Source organism: Prunus avium, chromosome 2 (assembly GCF_965620075.1).
Source record: "Prunus avium chromosome 2, drPruAviu1.hap1.1, whole genome shotgun sequence".
Classification (NCBI taxonomy): domain Eukaryota; kingdom Viridiplantae; phylum Streptophyta; class Magnoliopsida; order Rosales; family Rosaceae; genus Prunus; species Prunus avium.
The window spans coordinates 40,250,526-40,277,187 of record NC_142285.1 but is presented as its reverse complement, the minus strand read 5'-3'; the positions used below and the strand labels follow the sequence as shown (position 1 = coordinate 40,277,187).

Genomic DNA, 26,662 nt, shown 5'->3' with positions numbered 1-26,662 from the left:
TTATATATGCTTCATCAAACACCTTGCCACAACTGAATTTAAGCCATATCAATAATGTTGGAGCTACATCAAACTATGACAACTTAGAAGACACTTCTTCCATGTCCTCTTGAGCTTTTCAGTGAAGAGAATGTCATAAGAGTTCATATGAATTTTTGTTGTAGTTTTCTAAATTTTAATTTATGTATTGTGAATTTATGAAATGAACAAAGAAAAAAATGAAGACATAAACATATAGATAAATGTAAATAGAGAACTATGAAGAAAAAAAAAAAGGAAACGTAGAAACACACCAAAACATAAAAAATAAAGAATTGACAAAAATAATAAAAAATAAAGTAGGCCCATTTTGGCCTGGCCCGATGGGCTTTTTCAAGCCTAACCCATGGGCCGGGCTTGGACATTGAATTTTTTCAAAAAACTCAGCCCTACCTGGCCCATTATTTTCTCTCTCCTCTTTAAAGCCCGGCACGGCTCGACCCAAGGCCATTAAATTTTCCATTAACTGATCTGCTATTGTGCTGGGGTAATTACAACAAGGGTGGGTGATTATGAATCAGGAATACTTTTGAAATATTTGGAAGTGGTTATGATTAAATGGTCCATAAAAGTGAGAAATGTGCATGTGCCTGTCTTCATGTGTGTGCTTGCTATTTTGACATGAGTTTGTGTGTGTGTTTGGTTCTTGCTTTTCGGCCCGGCCCGATGGGCTTTTTTAAGCCTAACCCATGGGCCGGGCTTGGATATTGAATTTTTTCAAAAAACTCTGCCCTACCTGGCCTGTTATTTTCTCTCTCTTCTTTAAAGCCCGGCACGGCCCGGCCCAAGCCCATTAAATTTGGGTCGGGCTTGACGAGGCCTAATTTTAAGAGTGTAATCACATGGTACTAAACCATAATTAACCCTAAATTAAACCACACTCAAAATGAGTGGCCCACCAAAACCTCCCAATATTCCCCAACTGACGATTATACCCTCCAACCAAAACGCCTACATCATGGGCATGCATTACCAAGTGACCATGTGGAGATAATGATACAAGTATAGATGAAGAAAGTAGAGAGACTGTTCTTCTTTTTTAAGAGTGTTTCTACTTTATTTTTATTTTTTATCTGATTCCCTTTTTCTGTTGTGATTATCAGTATTTTACCACTCCCTCATGGACTTTATTGCAATGGGAGTGTTGTTCTTCTTGACAATAGAAGCATTGTAATTTCGTTATGTGTAGGGTAACTCATTGTGTTAACCTCTTTTTGCAAACGATTTTCAAATTCAATCCCAATATATCTGAAAAGGAAAATGAAAGTTTCTTTTCAATAATGCACATCATCCCTCAATTTAATAATTATAATAATAAAGCAAATGTAAATATTTATGGCATTGTCAAAACAACCCCGCCGTTAGCATAAATACATATAGCTCGTTTGAAGAAATACGACTATAATGAGCACCAATACTAAACATCAATACTCTTTCTTTGTTTATGTTGCGGCCCCATGTTAAGCTACGATTAGATGAAATTTATCATCAAAGATATTGTTTCAAACAATAACAAAAAAAAAATATATATGATGGATCAAAATTAGAAAGGAAAAAATAGAGACAAAACTAAATAAATAATTTTTTTTTTAAAAAACATGAAGTGGGATACCTCACCTCTACTCATTAAGAAGGACATGCTAATCTTTTTCTTAACAACAAAGAAACAATATAACTCTGTAAGGTGTACGCTCACCACCCTTCTTAATACTTGACATGTGCCCATAAGCATAATCATGATTAACTTTTTTACTTTGATTTATATAACCATGGTTACACTTATGGATACGTGTCAAGTGAGCATAAACCTTGGGTTAAAAAGGTGAGCAAAAATGCTCCCTTTTGTAAAGAAATATTTTTACTCACCACTTTAACTCAAGGTGTATGCTCACCACCCTTTTTAATACTTGACATGTGTCTATAGGCATAACCATGATTAACTTTTTACTTTGATTTATATAACCATGGTTACACTTATGGACACATGTCAAGTGTTAAGAAGGGTGGTGAGCATACACCTTGGGCTAAAGTGGTGAGCAAAAATGCTCCTTTTTGTAACGTGCTAGGATATTGTTTTCTTAATTAAATGGGATATTATTTTTGTTTTTCTTGGAAAATTCCTATACATATAAATGGAACTTTAATTTGAGGAAATACATACAGATCGTTTGAAGAAATACGACTATAATGAGTACCAATACTAAACATCAATACTCTTTCTTTGTTTATGTTGTTGCCCCACGTTAAGCTACGATTAGATGAAATTTATCATCAAAGATATTGTTTCAAACAATAACAAAGAAAAAAAATATATGATGGATCAAAATTAGAAAGGAAAAAATAGAGACAAAACTAAATAAATAATTTTAATAAAAAAAACATGAAGTGGGATACCTCACCTCTACTCATTAAGAAGGACATGCTAATCTTTTTCTTAACAACAAAGAAACAATATAACTCTGTAAGGTGTACGCTCACCACCCTTCTTAATACTTGACATGTGCTCATAGGCATAATCATGATTAACTTTTTACTTTGATTTATATAACCATAGTTACACTTATGGACACGTGTCAAGTGAGCATAAACCTTGGGTTAAAAAGGTGAGCAAAAATGCTCCCTTTTGTAAGGAAATATTTTTACTCACCACTTTAACTCAAGGTGTATGCTCACCACCCTTTTTAATACTTGACATGTGTCTATAGGCATAACCATGATTAACTTTTTACTTTGATTTATATAACCATGTTACACTTATGGACACATGTCAAGTGTTGAGAAGGGTGGTGAGCATACACCTTGGGCTAAAGTGGTGAGCAAAAACGCTCCTTTTTATAACATGCTAGAATATTGTTTTCTTAATCAAATGGGATATTATTTTTGTTTTTCTTGGGAAAGTCCTATACATATAAATGGAACTTTAATTTGAGGAAATACATACAACTCGTTTGAAGAAATACGACTATAATGAGCACCAATACTAAACATCAAGTACTCATTCTTTGTTTATGTTGCTGTCCCCGTTAAGCTACAATTAGATGCAATTGATCATCATCAAGATACCCTTTCAAACAATAACAAAGAAAAAAAAACATATGATGGATTAGAATTAGAAAGGAAAAAATAGAGAGAGAACTAAATAAATAATTTTAATTTTTTTTTAAAAAAAAATGAAGTGGGATACCTCATCTCTACTCATTCAGAAAGACATGCTAATCTTTTTCTTAACAACAAAGAAATGATATACTTTGTAAGTCGTTCAAGGAATAATGAAGTAAGCTCTTGTTCCACTTCATGCATTGTCTACAAAAAGAAAAATATGTGAAGATACTTTCTATCTAATATATATTTGAATTTAAAATAAAGTAATTAGTGTGATGTGCATACCAAAGAATTTTGATTGGTCTTGGCCAAAATTTTACCGATACGATTCACTACGTTTTTTGAATAAGTAAGCTCTTCCACGACGTTATTTTGATAACAATCTTCCCATTAATATGTTTTGTGATAAAGGAACTCAAAAGCTATCGATGTTCCCTCTCCCATAAGAGGGATTGTGCTCCTCCGTGTAATTTGCGTAGTCAGTCTCCCATACACAAAAGTTTGATAATTAAGGCATGATGCGGAAAAAATATCTCTCATTACATGTCATGAGTTGGGGATGATGCCACAAATCCGTCAAAGTCACACTAGAAATAAAATAATTATAATAATCCATTAAAAATATAGCAATAAAAGGAAAAACAACCCAACAAAAAAAAAAGTTAAATTGTTTCCTTACCCATGGATTTGAGCCATCTCATAAAAGTGTTTCAACTCCTTTCTTCTATCATCCTTACCAAGGATTCTTTCAAGTACAAATTTGCATTGGAGCTTACACAATCTTCCCCCGGGACTTCTTTGGGACTTCTTTGAACATAATTTCAAAAACTACGCTGCACTTCATTATCAACGATACTTAAGTGCTCAAGATCCAAATCGAACCGTTCAAAGTACCCTTCAAATTCGGCAAATATTTGAATAATATTCCTATAAAAGAGGTACATGTTAATGATGTTAGAAATATATATATAAGGAAAGTAAATTTGTATATAAGAGGGAAAGAAAAACTACCCCGATTGATCCACTGTCATAATATATTTGAATTATAAGGAAAAAATAAGTTAAAATTTTAAGATATACTTACCGAATAATAATGCAGTAATTATCCACAATAGAATTGCCATTCCACTCTTGCTAATGAGTTTGTAAATACTCAGTTAATGACTGCATATCCCTTCGTTTTATATCTGGCTGCTGCATATCCCTTCGTTCTTTATTTCTCTCACTGTTAGGGTTTTGAAATTTTGATCTTAGGGTTTGGAGTGGAGTACTATTTATAATGCGTAAACCTCCTATTTTGGTTGGTAAATAAGATAGGTGACTTTGCAAATAAGCAAAATCCTAAGGTGTATGCTCACCATCCTTCTTAATACTTGACATATGGTCATAGGCATAACCATGATTAACTTTTTACTTTGAATTATATAATCATGGTTACACGTATGGACACATGTCAAGTGTTGAGAAGGGTGGTGAACATACACCTTGCGTTAAAGTGGTGAGAAAAAATGCTCCCTTTTGTAAGGAAATATTTTTACTCACCACTTTAACCCAAGGTGTATGCTCACCTCCCTTCTTAATACTTGACATGTGTTCATAGGCATAACCATGGTTACACTTATGGACACGTGTCAAGTATTGAGAAGGGTGGTGAGCATAAACTTTGGGTTAAAGTGGTGAGCAAAAATGCTCCTTTTTGTAAGGAAATATTTTTGCTCAACACATTAACCCAAGGTGTATGCTCACCACCCTTCTTAATACTTGACATGTGTCCGTAGGCGTGTAACCATGGTGAACTTTTTACTTTGATTTATATAACCATGGTTACACTTATGGACACGTGTCAAGTGTTGAGAAAGGTGGTGAGTATACACCTTAGGTTAAAGTGGTGAGCAAAAATGCTCCCATTTTGTAACGTGCTAGGATATTGTTTCCTTAAGTAAATAAGATATTGTTTTTGTTTTTCTTAGAAAAGTCCTATACATATAAGTGGAACTTTCATTTGAGGAAATACGTACAGCTCGTTTGAAGAAATATGACTATAATGAGCACCAATACTAAACATCAAATACTCTTTCTTTGTTTATGTTGATGCCCCACGTTAAGCTACAATTAGATGCAATTGATCATCATCAAGATACTATTTCAAACAATAACAAAGAACAAAAATATATGATGGATCAAAATTAGAAAGGAAAAAATAGAGAGAACAAAATAAATAATTTTAATTAAAAAACAAACATGAAGTGGGATACCTCACCTCTACTCATTAAGAAGGATATGATAATCTTTTTCTTAACAACAAAGAAAAGATATAACTCCGTAAGTTGTTCAGGGAATAATGAAGTAAGCTCTTGTTCCACTTCATGCATTGAAGTGGGATACCTCACCTCTACAAAAAGAAAAATATGTGAAGATACTTTCTATCTAATATATTTGAATTTAAAAAAATTTAAAATAAAGTAATTAGTGTGATGTGCATACCAAAGAATTTTGATTGGTCTTGGCCAAATTTTTACCAATGCGATTCACTATGTTTTTTGAATAAGTAAGCTCTGCCACGACGTTATTTTGATAACCATCTTTCCACTGATATGTTTCGTGATAAACGGACTCAAAAGCTATGACATATATGGAGTTTTGAATGGTTGTTTCGATGTTCCCTCTCGTGTAAGATGGATTTTGCTCCGCCGTGTAATTTGCGTAGTCAGTCTCCCAGTCTCTTACACACATAAGTTTCATGATTAAGGCATGATGTGGAAAAAAATATCTATCATTACATGTCATGAGTAGGGGATGATGCCATAACTTCGTCAAAGTCAAAATAGAAATAAAAAATATATAATTAATCCATTAAAAATACAGCAATAAAAGGAAAAACAACCCAACCAAAAAAAAAAGTTAAATTGTTTCCTTACCCTTGGATTTGATTCATCTCATAAAAGTGTTTCAACTCCTTTCTTATATCATCCTTACCAAGGAGTCTTTCAAGCATAAATTTGCATTAGAGCTTACACAATCTTCCCCCGGGACTTCTTTGAACATAATTTCAAAAACTGTGTTGCACTTCATTATCAATGATACTTAAGTGCTCAAGATCCAAATCGCACAGTTCAAAGTACCCCTCCAATTCAGCAAATATATGAATAATATTCCTATAAAATGGGTACATGTTAACGATGTTAGAAATATATATAAGGAAGGTAAATTTGTATATAAGAGGGAAAGAAAAACAAATACAATAAATTTGCATACCCAACCCCGATTGATCCACTGCCATAATATATTTGAATTATAAGGAAAAAATAAATTAAAATTTTAAGATATACTTACCGAATAATTATGCGATAATTATCCACAATAGAATTGTCATTCCACACATGGCGATGAGTTTGTAAATACTCAGTTAATGACTGCATATCCCTTCGTTCTTTATTTGTCTCACTGTTAGGGTTTTGAACTTTTGATCTTAGGATTTGGAGTGGAGTACTATTTATAATGCGTAAACCTCCTATTTTGGTTGGTAAATAAGATAGGTAACTTTGCCAATAAGCAAAATCCTAAGGTGTATGCTCACTACCCTTCTTAATACTTGACATGTGTCCATAGGTATAACCATGATTAACTTTTTACTTTGAATTATATAACCATGGTTACACTTATGGACACGTGTCAAGTGTTGAGAATGGTGGTGATCATACACCTTGGGTTAAAGTAGTGAGCAAAAATGCTCTATTTTGTAGGGAAATATTTTTACTCACCACTTTAACTTAAGGTGTATGCTCATCACTCTTCTTAATACTTGACATGTATCCATAGGCATAACCATGATTACCTTTTTACTTTGAATTATATAACCATGGTTACACTTATGGACACGTGTCAAGTGTTGAGAAGGGTGATGAGCATAAACCTTGGATTAAAGTAGTTAGCAAAAATGCTTCTTTTTGTAAGGAAATATTTTTACTCACCACTTTAACCCAAGGTGTATGCTCACCACCCTTCTTAATACTTGACAAATGTCCATAGGCATAACCATGATTAACTTTTTACTTTGATTTATATAACTATGGTTACACTTATGGACATGTGTCAAGTGTTGAGAATGACAGTGAACATACACCTTGGGTTAAAGTGGTGAGCAAAAATACTTCTTTTTGTAAGTAAATATTTTGGTCACTACATTAACCCAAGGTATCCACCCTTCTTAATACTTGACATGTGTCCATAGGCATAACCATGGTTAACTTTTTACTTTGATTTATATAACCATGGTTACACTTATGGACACGTGTCAAGTGTTGAGAAAGGTGGTGAGCATACACTGTGGTGAGCAAAAATACTCCCATTTTGTAACGTGCTAGGATACTGTTTCCTTAAGTAAATGGGATTTTGTTTTTGTTTTTCTTGGGAAAGTCCTATACATATAAATTGAACTTTAATTTAAGGAAATACGTACAGCTCGTTTGAAGAAATATGACTATAATGAGCACCAATACTAAACATCAAATACTCTTTCTTTGTTTATGTATGGTTAACTTTTTTACTTTGATTTATATAACCATGGTTACACTTATGGACACGTGTCAAATGTTGAGAATGGTGGTGAGCATACACCTTGGGTTAAAGTGGTGAGCAAAATGCTCCCTTTTGTAACGTGCTAGGATATTGTTTCCTTAAGTAAATGGGATATTGTTTTTTTTTTTCTTGGGAAAGTCCTATACATGTAAATGGAACTTTAATTTGAGGGTGTGAATAAACGATAAGATTCTTATCTCCTTAGGGATATTTAAGCAAAGCACAAATAGGAAGCCCTAATAATGTAGAGTATGTGACGTTAAGTAGGTTCTAGATGGCATCTTTAAAAAATTTGAAAATATTTTTGTCCATTGTATAAAATAAAAATAAAAATGCATTTTAAAAAATAAAAAGAAAAAAAAGAATTTTAAAATAGATCTCGAGTCGATAAAAAACATAACCCAATGGAATTTCGAAATAGTTCTCCATACGTAATTAAGCTTTTATCTTTCTCCTCAATCTCATGGAAATTTGTAGTTTGATAAGCTATTTTTCCACCAAAATAGTGCTCAAGATCGGAAATGTAAGTCACCCAATGGAACTCTAGAGACTCATAGTATGCCCACACCCCTCAAGGGAATGAGCAAATAACTATAAAAAACCATATACCAAAAGAACAACAATGCAACCCCAGAACCTGCTACACATATGTAAATACTTGTGAGGACAAGCCAAGGCAAACACTAGGCCTTACTCTGCGCACAAAATCATGGGAGAGAAGAACAATACAAGCACACAAGACCAATGCCTGAATCAATCCAATTGCAAAATAATAAAATTGCTTAACTAACATACCTATTTTAATTCACAGAACATAAATAATTTGAAAAAGCATTAGGACTGGACATGACTCATGCATCATCTCGATATGGTAAGTTTTCTGAAGTGGAGGGTTTAGATAAAAAATAAAAGGGAGATTCACTATATATTATACCCAATATAGGAACCCAAATTATAAATTTTTTTAAAAAAAAAAACCCTATATGAAATGGACTTTTATAAACACACCCAAAACTCATTACAACAAAACAAAAAGGCTTTTAACTTCTTTTAAATTACAAAACTACTATTGATTTCTTAAAACAAACCCAACCCCAAAACCTCATAAAAAAGCCAAAAACACTCAATAGGGCATCAAAGTAATTTAATAATCAAAATTAAATTCACTAGGGCCAGTTATCATTTTTTGGGTTTTTTTTTTTTTGGATTTGTTTATAGAAATTAAATGGTGTATGGTTTATTTATAGTTTTAGTGCTTAGAATGGGTATATGACTAAATATCTCATAATAAAAAGGGTTTTCCACAAATAGGCCCCATCTAATATGGCATTTAGAGAGCCTATTTGGAGAGAAAAACCCTCCACTAGCTACTTGTCATTTTCTAATTGTTACTTACATTAATTTTTTATAATCTTTCAGACCAAAAAAATATCATGTTTATTTGTAATTTGGTTGCAGGGTTGGCAATTGAGTTTTGTGCTCATTACTCGAAAACCAGCTGGGCCTTCCTCTCTGCTCTCCAGTCACAGCAAACAAATATAAATATTAGAAAGTTGCCGCGCTGCCATTTTGCCTAGATTGATCTAATTGCTTATTTTGTGTTAATTTTAGTCAAAGAAACTACTGCGTGTGACAAACGTACTTATGAGTAATTTATAGTTGTATGATTTGTTTAAAGTTGTCAAGTTATATGCGTGCATGAGTATGTTGCTGAACAAAATACATCAGAATTCCTGCAAATGGTTTTCTGAAGTTATTACTGAAAAAGAAAAGATTGAGATAAATATGAATTTTATTTGGCATATACGCATGAGAGTTTGTTATATCCATACTATTGCAAGCATGATTTATGTTACGAGAACTCTAACTCTAACTGGACATTGCTTCGCCTTCTAAATATTTGCTTACTTGTGGGAGCAAAATTTACTCATATGTTGAAGGTGGGCTCCACTTTGCCACATCACCAACTCATATTGGTGGATAAATTGGCCACATGTATGGAATTACAAAAATACCCATGTCATGTCAGCAATTTTAATAGAGTTTTGGATGGAGTTGACAGTGATTGGCAAAGTGAAACGTAAACATTGGTCAAGGGGGCAATGTGGGTCACTTTAACGTTTAGGGGCAATGTGAGATTTAACCCTAGTATCAAGGATTAGTTCATGTTTGCTGATTAAGAAACTGCTAATTAGCATTTAATGACTAATGAATAATGCATAACAACGAGTTTCGTATTAGGTGTGTATGCTAATTTTGCAGCCGCCTCCAAGGGCCCATGATGAATGTTAGAGAGAAGCCAGCCTCGTATAGTTTTAGCCATCTGGGAGGTACTAACTTGTATTTCGTTTCACCTTGTTTTGGACGCCTATATTGTTTTGATGATGGGAGTGAGAATATGCATCTTATTGCCCAAGCACTTGAATATTCCACTCTCAAAGCTTATGATACTAGCACTTATAGTGATGAATTCTTCTTCGCCAAGTTCCTATCTACTCGTATCTTTGAATGCAATAGGCGTGATGAATCTAATCGGACCGTTGATGCCTAAATACTTGGTTCCTTTATGTTGAGTTAGATATAGAAATTGTGCTTCAATCATGACCCCATAGATTTGATTTAGTAAAAGCTAAGGATTGAAGAAATAATAGCAATTCTCCATGTGAGCCTTAAGTACAAGATAAGAAATATAATTGCAGGCTGCTCAAAAACCAGTAATGGGTTCAACAAAAAATTATTAATAAACAAGTCAAAGTATACATGGCTTGGCTACTGAGATTAATTATTAAGATGAACTAGAGCTAATTTAGTAGAGTCCACTAAAGGGTGGCGTAATCCAAAATGGTGTTGGCATGCCCTTTTCCCAACAACTTGGAGGGCAATGTTGGGCAATGGTTCCATCCTCTAAGTTGAAGATGCCCATGTCACATGCTATGGACGCATTTTGTCGAAAATTGATGGAATCATCTGTAAAGTATATGCAGTTTGGTTGACACCCACCAAACTTGGAAGCCAAAACTGACACAGAGTAATTGTCCCCAACGAAGAGAGCCTCATCTCCAAGGCTTTCGACCTCCGCAATTTCATACCCTTCGCATTCTTCATGGTTGAATGGTGGCACCTTAAAAACCATAAAGTGCGTGGTGATGTACTCCCCACAGGACGAGGATGAGGACGAGCCATCTTCTTTCTTCAATTCACAAAATCTTACAACATGTAACAGGTCCCCTTTGGTTGATTTCACAACATATGGTGGACAAAAGGGATGGTGTTTGAACATATTATAATAAGGTTGTGCTGGAAAACTTATGCGTAAGTAGTTAAATTCCTCCTCCAACAAATTAAGGTCGAACGAGTGAATCGACCAACGAACGTTATCAGCTGCATAGACAGGCCTTTGTAAAAAATAGCGTCATAAAACTGAGGGCTTGTCTGATATAGGTCCCTACAATTTCTATTTCCTAGACATATACCCATCATTCTATAAATCTATGTGTAAAACCCAATTTCAAACTTAAGATATAATAGGTCATAGTATTCCTATGTTTTTACATCCTTGCCATCAGACTTCATATTTTATTTATAATTTATTCCAAGCATTTCATTAACTGCCATAATTGTAATTAAAACTCCCTATTAATAGCATAGCAATCACCCCATTTCTTTTGGTTGCCATTCCCCTAAAATTGCAACAAAAAAAAAAATGTAAATTACATATCCAATAATGTACATATGAAAAATATAAATATAAATATATATGTATAAAAATATAGGTATATTATTTACCAAAAAAATTAACAAAAATAGGTCAGTTACTTTGTAATTGAAATTTCCGTACATTTTTCAGGAATTAAAAATAGGTACACAATAATTTATATAAAATAGGTATGTCGTATAATTGAAATTTATGCACATTTTTTATAAATTAAAAATAGGTACATTATTTAGAAGAAAAAAATAAGTGCATTATACTAGGTAAATTGTTTTACTAGGTATACATTATTAGAGAAAAAAAATAGGTACATTATTTAGAGAAAAAAATAGATACAAAATTTAGCAAAAAAAAAAGTTCATTATACTAGGTAAATTGTTTTACTAGGTACATTATTAGAGAAAAAAAAAATAGGTACATTATTTGGAGAGAAAAAATAAGTTCATTTAGAAAAAATAGGTTCATTAAAAAAAATGTTTTTCAAAAAACAAATAATAAATAGATTATCAAATTATTTTTCAACATAATTAGAATGTACATTATTATTCATAAAACTATAATAAAATAGAATACTAGTCGTATAATTCATAAAAGGAAAACAACATTAATTCCTAAATTTAATATTGAATTTAAATTACTAATAAGTTAAATAGATTACTAGTCATAATTCATAAAAGGAAAACAACATTAATTCAAAAATAGATTACTAATACTTTAATATGGAATTTAATATTTAATTTCAAATAAGTTTCTAAATTAATTCCTACATCCATTATAACTATTTGGAGATCTTTCCAAATTCAACGTGTGTCATTAGTTACACCCCCTCATAACACAATAACTTATAAATAGGCGTAGGTTTGGAATCCGAAAAATACAATAAATCAAATTTTAAGTTATATTAGGTAACTTGCTTAGTTGGATCCTAGTCATCGGGTATTATTTGAAAAAATTGGGTATTTTAAATAGAAAACTAAAGGAAAGGGTTGTAGGTGATTTAAAATGAATTTTATGGGTCTAAGCTCAATTGAAATGATACATCTCGATAGTTGCGCCAAATACTTCGTCCTTCTTCATCAGTGAATCTTGCTCCAGTGTAAAAAATATGGTAGTCACCAGGGAATAATGCTATAACCTCATAACTGTCAGGATTCAAAGCTGGATCAGCGGACAACATAACCTTTGCGAGAGTCTTGACTTCGCTCCCGGAGGACAGGGCGTATAGGATGTCACGTGATTCCAAGGGAGGGAGACTGATGTGGGACGGCGGCACTGCTTTGCTACTGCTGAAAGGGTTCGAGAGAGTTATAATGACTTGGTGGTGTCTGTCTGCATTATAATAACAATAACAATCTACAATGGCCAACCAACCATATCCAGGGGAACAGCAGTGCCTATTATATTTATGTGTAATTTCGGTTTTAGGCATTGGTTCTGGGAGTTCAATACCCTGAATATTCTTGTAGATTTTTCCTTCACAATCACTATAGACTAGTGTTTGATTAGACTTTGCCAATTGGGTTGGGATCATGAGCATGGGAGACCAGCGCTGAGTTGAACGATTGTAGTCTTTCGCAAGACAAGACCATTCTTTGCAAACGGCAGCAAATCGCACATGGTCGATGGGTTCCAACAACTTATCAAGCACCAAAAACACAACGAGCAGAGGAAGGCTTGCCCATTCTGGATCAAAATCAGAACCACAACCGCTTAATATTATATCTCTAACACTAGCACCACCATCACCCATGTTGATCTGCTTGACTTCAAATTTCTTAAACTCACTATCTGTTTGCATATAGTTTTAGTTTTATAGGGTCAAAACCCTAATGTATTTTGGAAGATAAATAATAAAAGAAAATATTTTCCTAATCAAGTAAATAATTATCTTGATATATTATGACAAACGGAGTAATTATAGTGTAGAAAGATTTATCAGAAGAAAAGAAAAGGAAAGTTTAGATTGGTTTCCGGTTTTAATTATGAGAAATTGAAGTTGATTAGGAATAACTATATATATATATATATATTCTTGCTTGTAGTAACTGTTTATTTATTTACTTCATCATCGCATACTTACTACAAATGCTACCCCACATTTTATATATATATATAATGATACATAAGGTGTTACGGTGAGTAACACATCGCCTTTGCGGGCCTCACAAATTGCCTCAAATGAAAAGGAGACTAATATACCTTGACATTAAACTATTATTAGGTTCAATGTTATTCCTTTTAATGCATGCATACGTCATTATAGTATAATTAGGATTGTGTGACACCACTTGTTACATAATATACTCAACATGCCCATTTAATTAAAGAATCGCAAAAATTAATATATATTCTTATTATTATTCTTGTGTGGACACTATGTATTTTTTACTATCTCTCCATGCTTTTCTCCTTTACAATAGCATTCGCACAATAATAACGTGCGGACATTCGGATAAGAGAATATATATATATATATATATATATATATATATATATATATATATATATATATTATTTTTTTACACAAGCAATATTGGGAATAGGAGAATTGGAATACATAACTTCATGTGCAGGAGTAACGACTCATAACCATTTGAGTTACAAACCCCTTACAAAGAGGTTTAGGTCCATTGTGAGTTTTGACACATATATAATATAGCTCAGTTATTGCATGTCATGATGATTTGATATATATATGAGGGGAAGGAAGTATGGGGTATAATTAGGAATATACTAATATGTATAAAATATGAAAATTGAGGGCAGTTGCGAATTCTATATATTCTTGCGAGTCTTCATTGAATTTCTTTTTTTCTCTTTTTCTTTTTCAAATTTGAAAGAGCCATCGACCGAGAGTAGAATTATGGTCAACAGAATATAATAATAACTATTATTATCATATTGACGGACGTTTTTTATGGCAACATGCATGGCATGGCATGGTATATTGCCATGCAAATAATTATACATGATGATGAATGGATGATTTTTATTATTAAATTTAGGTAGATGAGAAAAAGACAGACATCCTCATCTCCAACCAAATAGATCCGCATAAATAGGATCACGAGTTCTCATGCAAGAAAAAAAGAAATCAACAATTACATTAACAAAGTTATAAAAAAAACCCAAAGAATAAAACCGAGGTACTGTTGGGAGTTGACTTAATTCACAGTTGGACGCTGCCGAATCTTTTTAGACAAACCTCTCTCTCTCTCTCTCTCTCTCTCTGTATTTTAATAGCTTTCACAGCCAAAAACCAGAGCCCGCCATGGTAAATGTCATGTGTAGAAAAATAATAATAATGTTCTTTTCGATATGTTTTTGTTCACATTTTGTGTCTGAACTTGTGCCAATCGTATAATATTTCTTTCTCTTTTGTCTGTCTTTTATATTATTATGAGATAAAGTTAAGTATTGGACCAATTCAGCAAAGTAAAAACACACCATATTAATATTATTCCATCGGCTTGGGCTTCTTGGGTCGTGAGTTTATTGTAATTCTTATACTTTTTCCTGGTGATGAAGTTTCTTGGAAGATACAGAGCTAGCATTTGTTTGACGGCTGTGATTTCTCTCAGGACAGGATGCTTGTGATGGGGTGAACAACTTTAGTCTTTAGTGGTTACGTATATTTCATATTATATTTGTTGTAACCTATAAATGCATATATATTAATGAGAGGGCTACACATACACGAGGCCAGAATCAGAATATTTGGTTTTCAGCTCAAACATTTAATAAGGCCATTGTTTCTCATCCAAACGGGCCTCGGAGAAATACTTCCTTACATCCGTTTTATTGTCTCATGCTTCTTATTTTTCGATAAAAAGACAATAAACTGGGAGTAAAGAAGTTTTTCTCCTTATAATGGTTTCAGCCACGGTGTGGAAACCCTATCTCAAAAGATATTAGAAATGAAAAACTGGAATTAGTATCATGATTATGGGTTCATCTTCATTTAATAAAGGTCCCAACACTGATTTAGTTCTTCGAATACCAAAAGTGAACTGATCCAAATTCTAGAGCTTTCCCAGATGATATAGTTGACTCTTGGAACCACTTCCTCCAGTAAGGACAAAATATATGTATCCATGATTATTCTAGGTAAAATGGCAGTGGCATTTTTCTAATATTTACATTTGCTTGCTAGTGACTGGAGGGCAGAGAGGAAGGCCAATCAGGTTTTGGATTAATGAACTCAAAACCTAATTGCCAGGACCAAATTACAAATAAACATTATATATTTTTTGGTCTGATATATATATATATATGTGTGTGATAATGCATGTAAATGAGTCACAGGTCACGAGCTGACAAGCTAACCTCTTTTTATATAAAGCCACGTACAAACCCACAGGATTCTTGTTTCACAGCACAGAGGCTCGTGCAAAACACTAGCTGTTTCTTCACAAAGTTGACTTACCCCAGTCTCCATGTGGTAACGAGCCCTAGTTCATTACAGGAGCAACATGACAATTTCCTAACAAAAAATATTATGATAACAAATATATAAAAAATTACCATTTACCACAAAAACTTATTGGTCTCAGACATACACAAGTGCGGACAAGAAAGATTTGTTTAACTTATATGAACATTAATTAGGTTCTATAAGGATTATTATTATACCATTTAAGTATGTAATTGGTCCCCTATATAGTAATTTGGTTAATTAATATCATGTACATGTATATGTATATATACATACATGAAGGCATGGACAAAATTTGCATCATATATACATGTATTGTATAATGTATGTAGAGGAGAGAGGAGAGAGAAAGAGATATGGTTTAGATACTTAAATCACATGCGTCATAGCTAGGAGAGAAATTCCATTGTTTTCCAATTTCTCCATTTTTGCAAGTGCTATAGCTCAAGCCTAGCTTGTATGTAAATAATGGATCTCCTCAAGCATCTACTCTACTGGACATCAGAGCATATAATTTCATAAACAGGAAGATGATGATCTCATCAGGATCTTATCATTATTTCTTGTTGCCCATCAATCCCAAGACATAAAGAGATGAAGAGTAAAAGCTCCACTGAAGAAGTTTCTGAAACAAGCCCATCTATCAGCAAGAAGGAATTTGAAGATGAAGAGGATGAGGGAGATGAAGGTGAAGAGGAGGAGGTGGACAAAGATGGCCTGCAGCTGAGGAACAATGGTGTCAGTTCCAGCAACAGCACCATTGAAGGGAATGAGAAGAAGGGAGTTTCTGGATCTGTGCGGCAGTATGTTCGTTCCAAGACATCGAGGCTTCGGTGGACACCTGATCTCCATCTTTGCTTTGTTCATGCAGTTGAGAGATTAGGTGGACAAGAAAGTAAGTCCAGTACATATATAAATCACAAGTTTGTGATGATTTAAGATTTTAATTTGCCTCTGCCCAGCAGTTTCCTAAAAGTATTAATTGTGATTTAATGGTGCAGGAGCAACACCTAAGTTGGTGCTTCAATTGATGAATGTCAAGGGTCTTAGCATAGCTCATGTCAAGAGCCATCTTCAAGTAATGAATTTGATCCAGATTCATGATCTATACATATATTTTTCCTACTTGTACTATATAAAATTCAATACTGTGATCGAAAATATATAAATTCAGGTTCAAATATCTGATTTATGTTCTTTTTTCTGGCTCTGATTAGATGTATAGGAGCAAGAAGATGGAAGACCCCGATCAAGGTAAACTTAATTTATACACACAGAGAGCTACCTGCAACAATTAGTAGAAAAAGTTAGGGTTACATATTTGCAATTTTGTGAGATCTTACTTCCTTCTATGACAGTTATGTCGCAGCAAGGCTTTTTCATGGAAGGCGGAGACAACCATATTTACAACCTCACTCAACTCTCCATGTTACAAAGTTTCAACCAATGGCCTTCTTCCGGATTAAGGTATATATAAATTAGCTCTATTAATTTACTCCCTTTTGAGCAATTTATCAAGTCTTTTCTTTTTAATTGAATCTTAATTTGAGCTAATAACCAGTACTAATTAATTTGTTTCGCTTAAGATATGGCACTGCCACTGATGCCTCTTGGCGAGGTCGCCAACACCAGATTTATAGCCCTTACAATACACACAGGACTGCCCTACTTGATCATAATACCAGAAACATTGGACTTTATGGTTCAGTTGCTGACAGGATATTTGGAAACAACAACAACAACAACAATCCCACTTCAGCAAACAATCACTTACATACAAATAATCCATCTCCCAGTTATGTTCAAACCACTTGGAGAAGGCATCAAATCCGGGACGAGTCGTTCCAATCCACGATCCACATGCCATGCCAAGATCATAGTTGGAGAGCAATTCGAGACGGGCAAAACATGCTGAAAAGGAAGGCTCCGGATTCAGATCATACTACTTGTGACTTAGATCTGAATTTATCACTGAAAGTTCCACCAAAAGATGATCATGGATTTGGAAAGGGTTTGGAGGGTTGTAGTTTATCTCTTTCCTTGTCTTCATCTTCATCCTCGAAGCTTAGCATGAAGAAACTAGAAGGTGGTGGTCATGGCAGGGGGGAGCATGGGAGGATGCCAAGTACTCTGGACCTCACTTTATGAATGAGACAATGATATTCTAAGTGAGATCTTGAGGTACTTGCCGAGATATTGTTCGACCAAATTAATGAATGAACTTGACCGTTGTCATATTCTACCGCCATAAAAAGGTAAAGATCACCACTATACTTGTTCATTTGTTCGATCTTTTGTTGTATGTATTGTCTTGTATCGATCCATGATATATAGCCAGCAATATTATTATTAGCAAAAAGATATTCAAATGGTGAATAACGATAGAGACGAAGATTTTTTTCTTCGTTGGTATTACCAAAATATATGCACAATTGGTGGCCATGTACATTGTTTTGAGAGTTTTTAGGCTCCTATTTCCTGGTAAATCTTTTGTTTGATTAGTGATTTAGGGCAATAAAAAACCATATTTATTGGAAATCTCAAATGATCTACTTTTATATGTTATCTTTGAAATGTTCTGCAAACAGTAACGTTTTCCTTATGAGATCTCTCATTTTGAATTGCATGAATTTATATATCTCTCATTTAGCCATGATTATATATCAACTTTTATATGTTAGTGCAAAGGCATGAATGATTCATTTTAGCATATACACAAATGGTTCAACTGATGAACTTGACACCGATAAGCTTCAAAAAGCCGCTAACCAAAAACTATATTTAAAAGAAAGAAAAGTACATATTTATATGTTTCCTACTGATGAATTTTTCAGACTAATTGACCAAAACAAAAAACAAAAAATGATCTAATATTTAAGCAATAAGATAGGGTAACACCGTCTTTTGAGCCATGTCAGCAAGAACGGAGTATGCTGCTTGGGAAGGATGCATCGAATCCCAGAACAGAAATTTAGAAGCGTCTGGACATGTCAATGAAAGCTCGCCGCACAAAGGGCCCAACTCTACCAGCCCTGTTCCACAGCATCCTTCATGTGTTTGTGAAAACCCTACATTTAAAACAAATAAGCAGTGAAACCCAAAAAAACAGTTCAAGGTATACAAATCTGAGATTGATTAGCTGATACTGTAAATTGATATCCGGTATCAGACGATTTTACGAGTAAATGAGAGAGAGAGATGATAGAATTGGAAACCTAGCTATACGTACGTACCATATTTGTCTGGGTTGGAGAACATGTCCATAATGGGATTGTAGGTGTCAAAATAGGCGAGCCTGGAACCAGAAAGTGAGGCTTGCAACCTTGAGATGAGGTCTTGGAGCTTGGTGTTGTAGGCCTGAGAGTCCTTGTTTTGCTGGTCCACGCACACACGGCGAAGCCCATTGAAGATGCTGCCTATTGTCAGCTGCATTGGCAGGCATCCGATTGGTGGAAGACTCGCCACCTGGAACCTCCTTGCTCCCCTCTTGTATAGGTTCTGTCACCCCGAAAAAAAACCCACACCGTATATATATATATATGAGATATATAATAATTCTATTTCTGTGCCTATATGATATGTCCGCGTAACGTTACTAGAAAATCAGGTTGATTTGATTCAGGTTGATTGTAATTTTTACAATGAATTAAGGTAAACTAATAAACCAGGATTAGGTTACGGCATATTTTGGTTTTGACGTGATGGCCAGAATTTATATGCTTGGCTTCAATTACAGGAATTAATATCGCCAATGGCACGCAAATAATTAATATTTAATTACCTGAACGAAAGATCCAAGTGCCCGGAGCAGAAAATCCTGGTACCCTGAAGGTGAAAACCCAATTTTCCTAACAGTCACAGGCAACTCGTACATGTTAAACACCATGTCGTTTGTACCAGCACTGATCACAAACACAGCGTTTTTCACAATCTCGCTACAATTCTGTTCCCCAACAGTTTTCCTCATCCTGCCCAACGCTTCATCAAAGGCCTCCAACTGCTTCGACATACTCGTGGCCTTGGACACAGCCAAGGTCAGATCATCCAGCCCGCCACCTCCGGACGCGAAACTGACACCCGTTAGCAAGTCGCGGTCGGTCAGTTTCGGGTCATAGTAAGCGGGCAGGAGGTCCTTGAGGCCGAGTTTGGAGACCATGAAGTCTGTTGCGAGCTTTCCATTTGAGAACCTTCCGGAAGGGACGTGATTTGGCAAGTCTTTGCCGTAGGGTTTGTGGTCACTTTTGAAAAGCGTGAAGGGGAGGCGGTTGTTGTTGCCTGAATCCACCGTCGAATCGCCAAAGGCGAAAACAGCGGAGATAGGTTGAGACGCGGTGGTTGGAATTGGTTGAGTTAGCAAGGAGGCGAAAGAGAACAAGAGTATAAGGAGGAGGTTGGTTTTTTGCTCCATGATGATCGATTATGGTGTTTTAATTAATTTCTTGGTGTGAAGAAGATGGAATAAAGAGATTACAATGAACCAAAAGATGTTGATTTTATAGAGAGATTTGGGATAGTTGAGTTTGGATTTGATTCAAAGTTTTGGACTCTTTTAAATACAAACTTTGTTACCCTAAATTAGTTAGGAGAGTAAAGGAGAGCAGCTGGCAACTCTATACATGCAATATTTATTATTATCACATTAAATGTTAAAATGGGAAAATAAAAATAAAATCTTAACTTCTCACAATTTGAAAGTGGTCAACGGGTTGAATTGAAATTGGTTTTTGACATCTCATACTGACTGGATACGCTATTCTGGACCCAAAAAAGTTCCAAATGAAAGAAAGTCTAACTTTCATCCTTTTGACCCCCAAAGATTTCTCTTTTGACAAATTACTAAAAAGCTTCCTTTCGCCCCGAAGGGGATTACAAACAATTTTTATTTTTATTTTTCTAGAAGGAGTAGACCCAAAAGTAATTAAAAATGGATTCCATGACCACTTGTTTTAGAACTTAAAGTCATTCCTAAACACTGGTGGTTAGAGTTACAACTTATAACGACGTCTTACTTTTCACACTTCAAAATAAATTTGAATAATTAAATCCTATTTGTATTAAAGCTTGGTTAGGATTCTTAGGAAAAGAAAAGAAATCTCAATAAGGCAATAACATTTCCTTGAAAAATAAAAGATATTGAGGAAATTTTCTCTACTTTCCACATAAAAAATCCACCAAGAGGTGAAGGTGTACAATGCATGGTTTTTGGGGTTAGAATAATTCAGGTTTGGAGAAAGGGAGCATGGGCAATATAGGAACAATAGGGTGTGGCAATTTCGGTGGGAAAATAGAAACGGGATGACAATAACACAATTTTCTTTAAAGAAAAAAATAAAAGACAAACGTGAATTAGGCCAATTGAATTGACCAAGGTAATATTGATTAAAAAACATTCAAAATATCAGAAAATGCCCTTAGTTAATACAAACATTAATAATTAAAAGAGTGCTGCTATTTCCACCTACCTGTCTTATTTCCCCACCCACCTTATCTTCAAAATTTAAAAACAAATTTATCCATTTGTAAAATGACTTTTGGACTTTAGATTTAAAAAAACACCTATTCTCCTTCATCCTTGTCAAACCCCAACCCTTCCCTCTCTCCCTCATCCCGACCAAACCCAAATCAAAATTCCAATAAAGCTTCAAAATTTCCAACTGGGTCCAATCCAATCCCATCTTATTTCTCCTCAGTTTCTGAACCCAAGGGCACATGCTTTCTGTTCCATTTGCTCAATTTGCTCTTCATCTTCTTTCTAATTCTGGCATTTCTCTCCGTTATTGTTTTCGTTCGGTGGAGAGACGATGAACATTGAGAGCGATTTTCTTTATTTTTTAATTTTTAATAATACTTTACAGAGGATCCCACTCGTTTTGATTGACAGTGGTTAAAGGTTTGAAGCATGCTTTGAATGAAAGTAAGAAGAATTTGCTTGAATGAATAATTAAAGGGTATTTTAGGAATAATGGTGGGTGTAAAAATAGGATTATGTTTTTTCAAATTTACATGGTGGGTGGGAAGATAAGGTGGGTGAGAAAATAGGATTGGGGGTGGAAATAGCAGCCCTCAATTAAAATTATTAATTAAATGAGGATAATATGGTAAATTCACATTTTTTTCATATTTAAAATATTTAAAATTAAAAGAAAAATCAGATAATAGATCCTCTTTTTGTGGAACACAACTACCCATTATCTTTTTTAATTCTAAAATAAATTTTAAAATTTAAAAAAAATGCCTCTCACAAGCCCAGAAGTGCGTGCGAAGAGGCTAATATGTATATATGTGTATTTGGGCCTATATTAATGCTAATTTTTCTTAGGTGTTCAAAACTTAATAATTCAAAATAAAAATTAGTGCTAGTTCTTCAAAATACCAGAGATTAAACGTTAAAAAATCATTAGTTTTATTAGGTGCCATATTCTTCTTATTTTGTTGGAGTTAAAGTGTGATCAAAAGATATGTATTCTTAATTGCATGATTTAACTATAATTTTTTCTTTGTAGATTTGCATTGTATCATCCTTTGAACTAATCCAAGTTCTGCAAGATTTGCAGAATTTTTTTTCCCTTTTTTGTTTAACCTTACTCGTATACAAAGTAGAAGGGCCTAATCTATATATATAAAGCAAAAGGCAGAGAATGGTGAAACATTCAAAATACTAGAAAATGCCATTGGTTAATTCAAACATTAAGAATTGAATTATTAATTAAATGAGGATAATATGGTAAATTCATTTTTTTTATTAAAAGAAATTAAAATTTAAAACAAAATCAGATAACATGTCCTACTTTTATGGAACATAACTACCCATGTTATCTATATATATAAAGCAAAAGGAAGAGAATGGTGAAACATTCAAAATACCAGAAAATGCCCTTGGTTAATGCAAACATTAAGAATTGAAATTATTAATTAAATGAGGATAATATGGTAAATTCACACTTTTTCATATTTAAAAAAAATTAAAATTAAAAGAAAAATCAGATAATGGATCCTATTTTTATGGAATAAAACTACTCATTATCTTTTTTAATTCTAAAATAATTTTTTTTTTTAATTTTAAAAAAAGCCTCTCACAGGCGCGGAAGCGCATGCAGAGAGGCTAGTCTTTTCTTAATTCTAAAAATAAAATAAAAAATAAAACCAATAAGGGGCTAGTACTAATTTATGGGCCATCCAAAAGTCAGGGACCTAAATTCGTATCCCTCCTTGATAAATTATATTAATTTAAAGTAATTCAAAATCCTAATTTAAATTATTGGTTGTATTTTTGAAAAAAAAAATTAGAGGGAGAAAAAAAAAACGAAAAAAAATAGGAGGGAGAAGACTAAAAAGCGTAGGGGAAAAAAGGGAAAGTATTATGAAATAAAACGGACCAGTCACAGATATCCGAATAGGGTTAATTACTGTAGACGTCCTTGAACTATGGCCCCAGTTGCAATTGGGTCCGTGAACTAAATTTCGTGGCAATTTGGTCCTTTAATTAGACAATAAGTTGCAATTAGGTCCTGCCGTAACAGAATCCGTCGAGTTTGATTGTGTGAATGACACGTGCTCTTGTTGTGAGGGTATATTCGAGTTTTCGCTGGGTGAGCTTGGGTTCTGTCAGGGAACAGTGTATGTGCGATTTTGGAGAGTCAAATCGCACCATGTATTGATTTCTTCTCCAGATCTAAGGAATCTCTCTTGCCATTCCATTATCACAAAGTATTATCCTTCTTCACATTCAGTTAAATATATTAAGCCAAAAAAAACACAAAGAGAAATCAATATACGATGTGTGGTGTTTGATGAGCACAAAATTAATACAAGTTTTATCCTTAAATTTATATTGGTTAGTATTTTCTTTTGTTTTATATAAATCTATTAAAGTATTTTTATTGTTTCTTTCCAATCTTTGTTTTTATATTTAATGAGTGGTTGTTTGTAGATATTAAGTGTCTTCCACCAATAGCATGTTGAGGAAAAGAAGTAAGTAATGTGTTGCAAGAAGAAAGTAAAGGATGAGAAGAAATATGTGCAGCCAAAGCCAAGGAAATTTGCTCGAGACAACTTGTGCAGCAGCAAATGCAATTGAAGATAAAACAAATGAAAAGAAGAAGCAATCAATTGCATGAATATACTCTAGGACATGCATGCAAAGCTTCCATCATTGAAGAAATAAAGAAAGAATGAATAAACAATGAAGGAGAAGTTCAAATTGACTACTTGCAACCAATGAATGCAAAGAAGAATGATGATGCTTGAGTTGTTATCTAGCTACAATTTGAGGAAAGTTGCTGCAGTTTTTATGAGAAGATACGATAGATGAGCAAGTGGAGCAATTGATAAGAAGACTCAAAGATCTTTGTGAAAACCAAAGTCAAGGAACTAGGCCAAGATTAAGGAATATATTTGAAAATGATGGGTACTTATTTGAAATGATAAAAGCTTGGAGTAAAGAAGCAAGTGGAGAGTGGTGTGGAGAAATTCAAGAGTGATACCCGACAATGAGAAGAAGGAAAGTATGGAAATGCATGACAAAGTGTTCAAGTGGAAGAAAGTTTTGAAGAATTTAGATAAGGAGTCATCATCACAATGAATTAATTAAAGGAAGCAACTTGGCAATTGGTTTGATGGCAAGTGGAAGACATATTAAAATCATGAATATTGCTCCCATCCTCCTATAAATAGATGGAGCTACGGCATTGTAAAACTACACCAAGCTCCACAATCTTGAGCTTTTTCTCTTTTCCCTCCATATTTCTAAGTCTTAAATTCTGTTTTTAGTTTTATTTTATTATGGGGAACTAACTCCCTAGCTAGGGCTAGGGAGGAAACTTTTAATATAAGTGTGTAATTTTTATTAGTTTGATCCAAACTTAAGCTTTAATGTGAATTTGTAGTTTTTGTTCAAATGGAATTTGTAGTTTTCTTTTTAATTAATTGATGAATGTTTGATAATCTATTTCATGGGTTCAATCATGTTTTTCCCATAGTGTAGTAAAAACTTTCATGCTTTTAAAAGAGAAGAGAATTACTAAAGATTAATAGAATTTTGATGAAGATTATTTTTTGATAGTTTGTTGCCAATGGTACAAGTTATGCTTAGAATACTTCTAAAGGAAATTAAAAAGAGCTTTAATTATTTTGAACAACTACAATGGAAAATATTTTGTGGATCAAATTATTAAGAGTTGCATGCTTATGTTAAAAGTGGAAACCCAATGCCTTAGTGTTTTAATCAATTAAATTTTCTCCAAATCAAATCTTGCATAATTCTACCTCTCAATCACACTTGTTCTTTTTCATCTCTGTTATTTTCTTTACACTGCTCTCTGTGGATACGACACTCGGACTTCCGAGCTACACTACTATACGATACTATCTCCTTTGATTTTTGTAAAAGTGGTACGAACAAATTGGCGCCGTTGCCGGGGAGCGGCTTGTCAAAGAGTGCAGAGATCCCCTTGGTCAAAGGTTTGCTGGTTATGTGAAATTCTTCACATCTGGTACACTCTTTCCAAACTTATCTCATTGTTAATATATATTTGTATTTGTATTTTTTGTTTATCTATTTATTTTCTTTATGCGACCTAGAGATCATCTAGGAAGGTTTGTCAAAAAGTCTGAAACTGTTAATTTAGAACATTCTGCTTCAACTTCTTCAACTGAAAATTCCAACAAATCTGAAAGCATGGCAGCAATTGTGAATGATGAACAAGAAATTGCGAATAATGAACAAGAAATTAATGCTCATATTGAAAATAATGAGATTGAGAATAATGAAATGAGAGAAGTAGTTGCACCTAGAACTTTAGAGACATTTTTGCATCCTATTCGTGCACCAAATCCGTCATGCATCATGTTTCCACCTAACATGCCAAATTATGATTTCAAACCTGGAATGATTCAACTGCTTCCCATTTTTCATGGCATGGAAAGTGAAAATCCTTATGTGCATGTTAGGGAATTTGAAGAGGCTATTGGCACTTTTTACAATGTTCAACTTGATAGGCTTAATTTCATAAGGTTGAAATTTTTTCCTTTTTCCTTAAAAGAAAAGGCTAAAAGTTGGTTGTATTCATTAAGGGCTAGATCCATAGGTTCTTGGGGGGAAATGACTCAAGCATTTTTTAACAAGTATTTTCCTAATCACAAGACGATTGCTCTTAAGAAAAGAATCTCAAATTTCTCTCAAAAGGAAAATGAAACTTTGTATCAAACTTGGGAAAAATTTAAAGAGCTTTTGAATTTGTGCCCACACCATGGTTTTGAAAATTGGCGTCTTGCTAGTTATATCTATGAGGGACTTCTCCCTCGTGATCGCCAATTTGTTGAGTCAATGTGTAATGGAAATTTTATGCAAAAAGACCCTGATGATGCCCTAGAATTTTTGGATGAAATTGCTGAAAAAGCTCATCAATGGACTGTCCCCAGTCCAGTTGAGACCACTGATCGGTCAAGAATTGCCACATCTTCTACTAATAAAGGAATTTATCAATTAAAAGAAGAAGATGATTGGAAATTAAAATTTGAGGTTTTGACTAAAGAGATAGCTGCTTTGAAAACGGAAAAATCAAATTTGCCTCAACCTGTTTTTCAAGCTGATGTTAATCAAGTATGTGATTCTTGTTATGAGATTGGTCATACTGTTAAAAATTGCCCAATTTTTCAGGAAATGAAAGGAGCTTATGAGGAGCGTTGTGCTGCTGTTGGAAACTTCAAACAACAATATTCTCCTTTTTCCAACACTTACAATCCAGCGACAAGGAATCATCCAAATTTTCGTTGGAGCAATGATTCACAACCTCAGG

The 26,662-nt window shown here is 33.8% G+C and overlaps 3 protein-coding genes and 1 non-coding gene across 4 annotated transcripts; 1 reads left to right on the top strand and 3 right to left on the bottom strand.

Moving 5' to 3' along the window:
- Positions 1–10,525: 10,525 nt before the first annotated feature.
- LOC148297029 (uncharacterized) lies at positions 10,526–13,181 on the bottom strand. Its single transcript, XM_088248701.1, has 3 exons — positions 12,881–13,181; positions 12,471–12,760; positions 10,526–10,909 (listed from the first exon to the last, which is right to left on the bottom strand). The coding sequence occupies exons 1-3, from the start codon at positions 13,179–13,181 to the stop codon at positions 10,526–10,528; spliced, it is 975 nt and encodes a 324-aa protein (XP_088104827.1).
- A 3,070-nt stretch (positions 13,182–16,251) lies between these two features.
- On the top strand, positions 16,252–18,387 carry LOC110749761 (Homeodomain-like superfamily protein). The gene is made up of 5 exons (XM_021949940.2): positions 16,252–16,761; positions 16,868–16,944; positions 17,084–17,120; positions 17,225–17,333; positions 17,453–18,387. The coding sequence occupies exons 1-5, from the start codon at positions 16,461–16,463 to the stop codon at positions 18,012–18,014; spliced, it is 1,086 nt and encodes a 361-aa protein (XP_021805632.1). The 5' UTR covers positions 16,252–16,460; the 3' UTR covers positions 18,015–18,387.
- A 247-nt stretch (positions 18,388–18,634) lies between these two features.
- Positions 18,635–20,357, bottom strand: LOC110749778 (SGNH hydrolase-type esterase superfamily protein). Its single transcript, XM_021949963.2, has 3 exons — positions 19,648–20,357; positions 19,100–19,364; positions 18,635–18,934 (listed from the first exon to the last, which is right to left on the bottom strand). Exons 1-3 carry the CDS (start codon positions 20,272–20,274, stop codon positions 18,741–18,743), a joined length of 1,086 nt encoding a protein of 361 aa, XP_021805655.1. The 5' UTR covers positions 20,275–20,357; the 3' UTR covers positions 18,635–18,740.
- Positions 20,358–26,013: 5,656 nt separating this feature from the next.
- Positions 26,014–26,120, bottom strand: LOC148297028 (small nucleolar RNA R71). The gene has a single exon (XR_015834197.1). It is a non-coding gene; the product is annotated as a small nucleolar RNA R71 (small nucleolar RNA).
- Between the last annotated feature and the right edge of the window lie 542 nt (positions 26,121–26,662).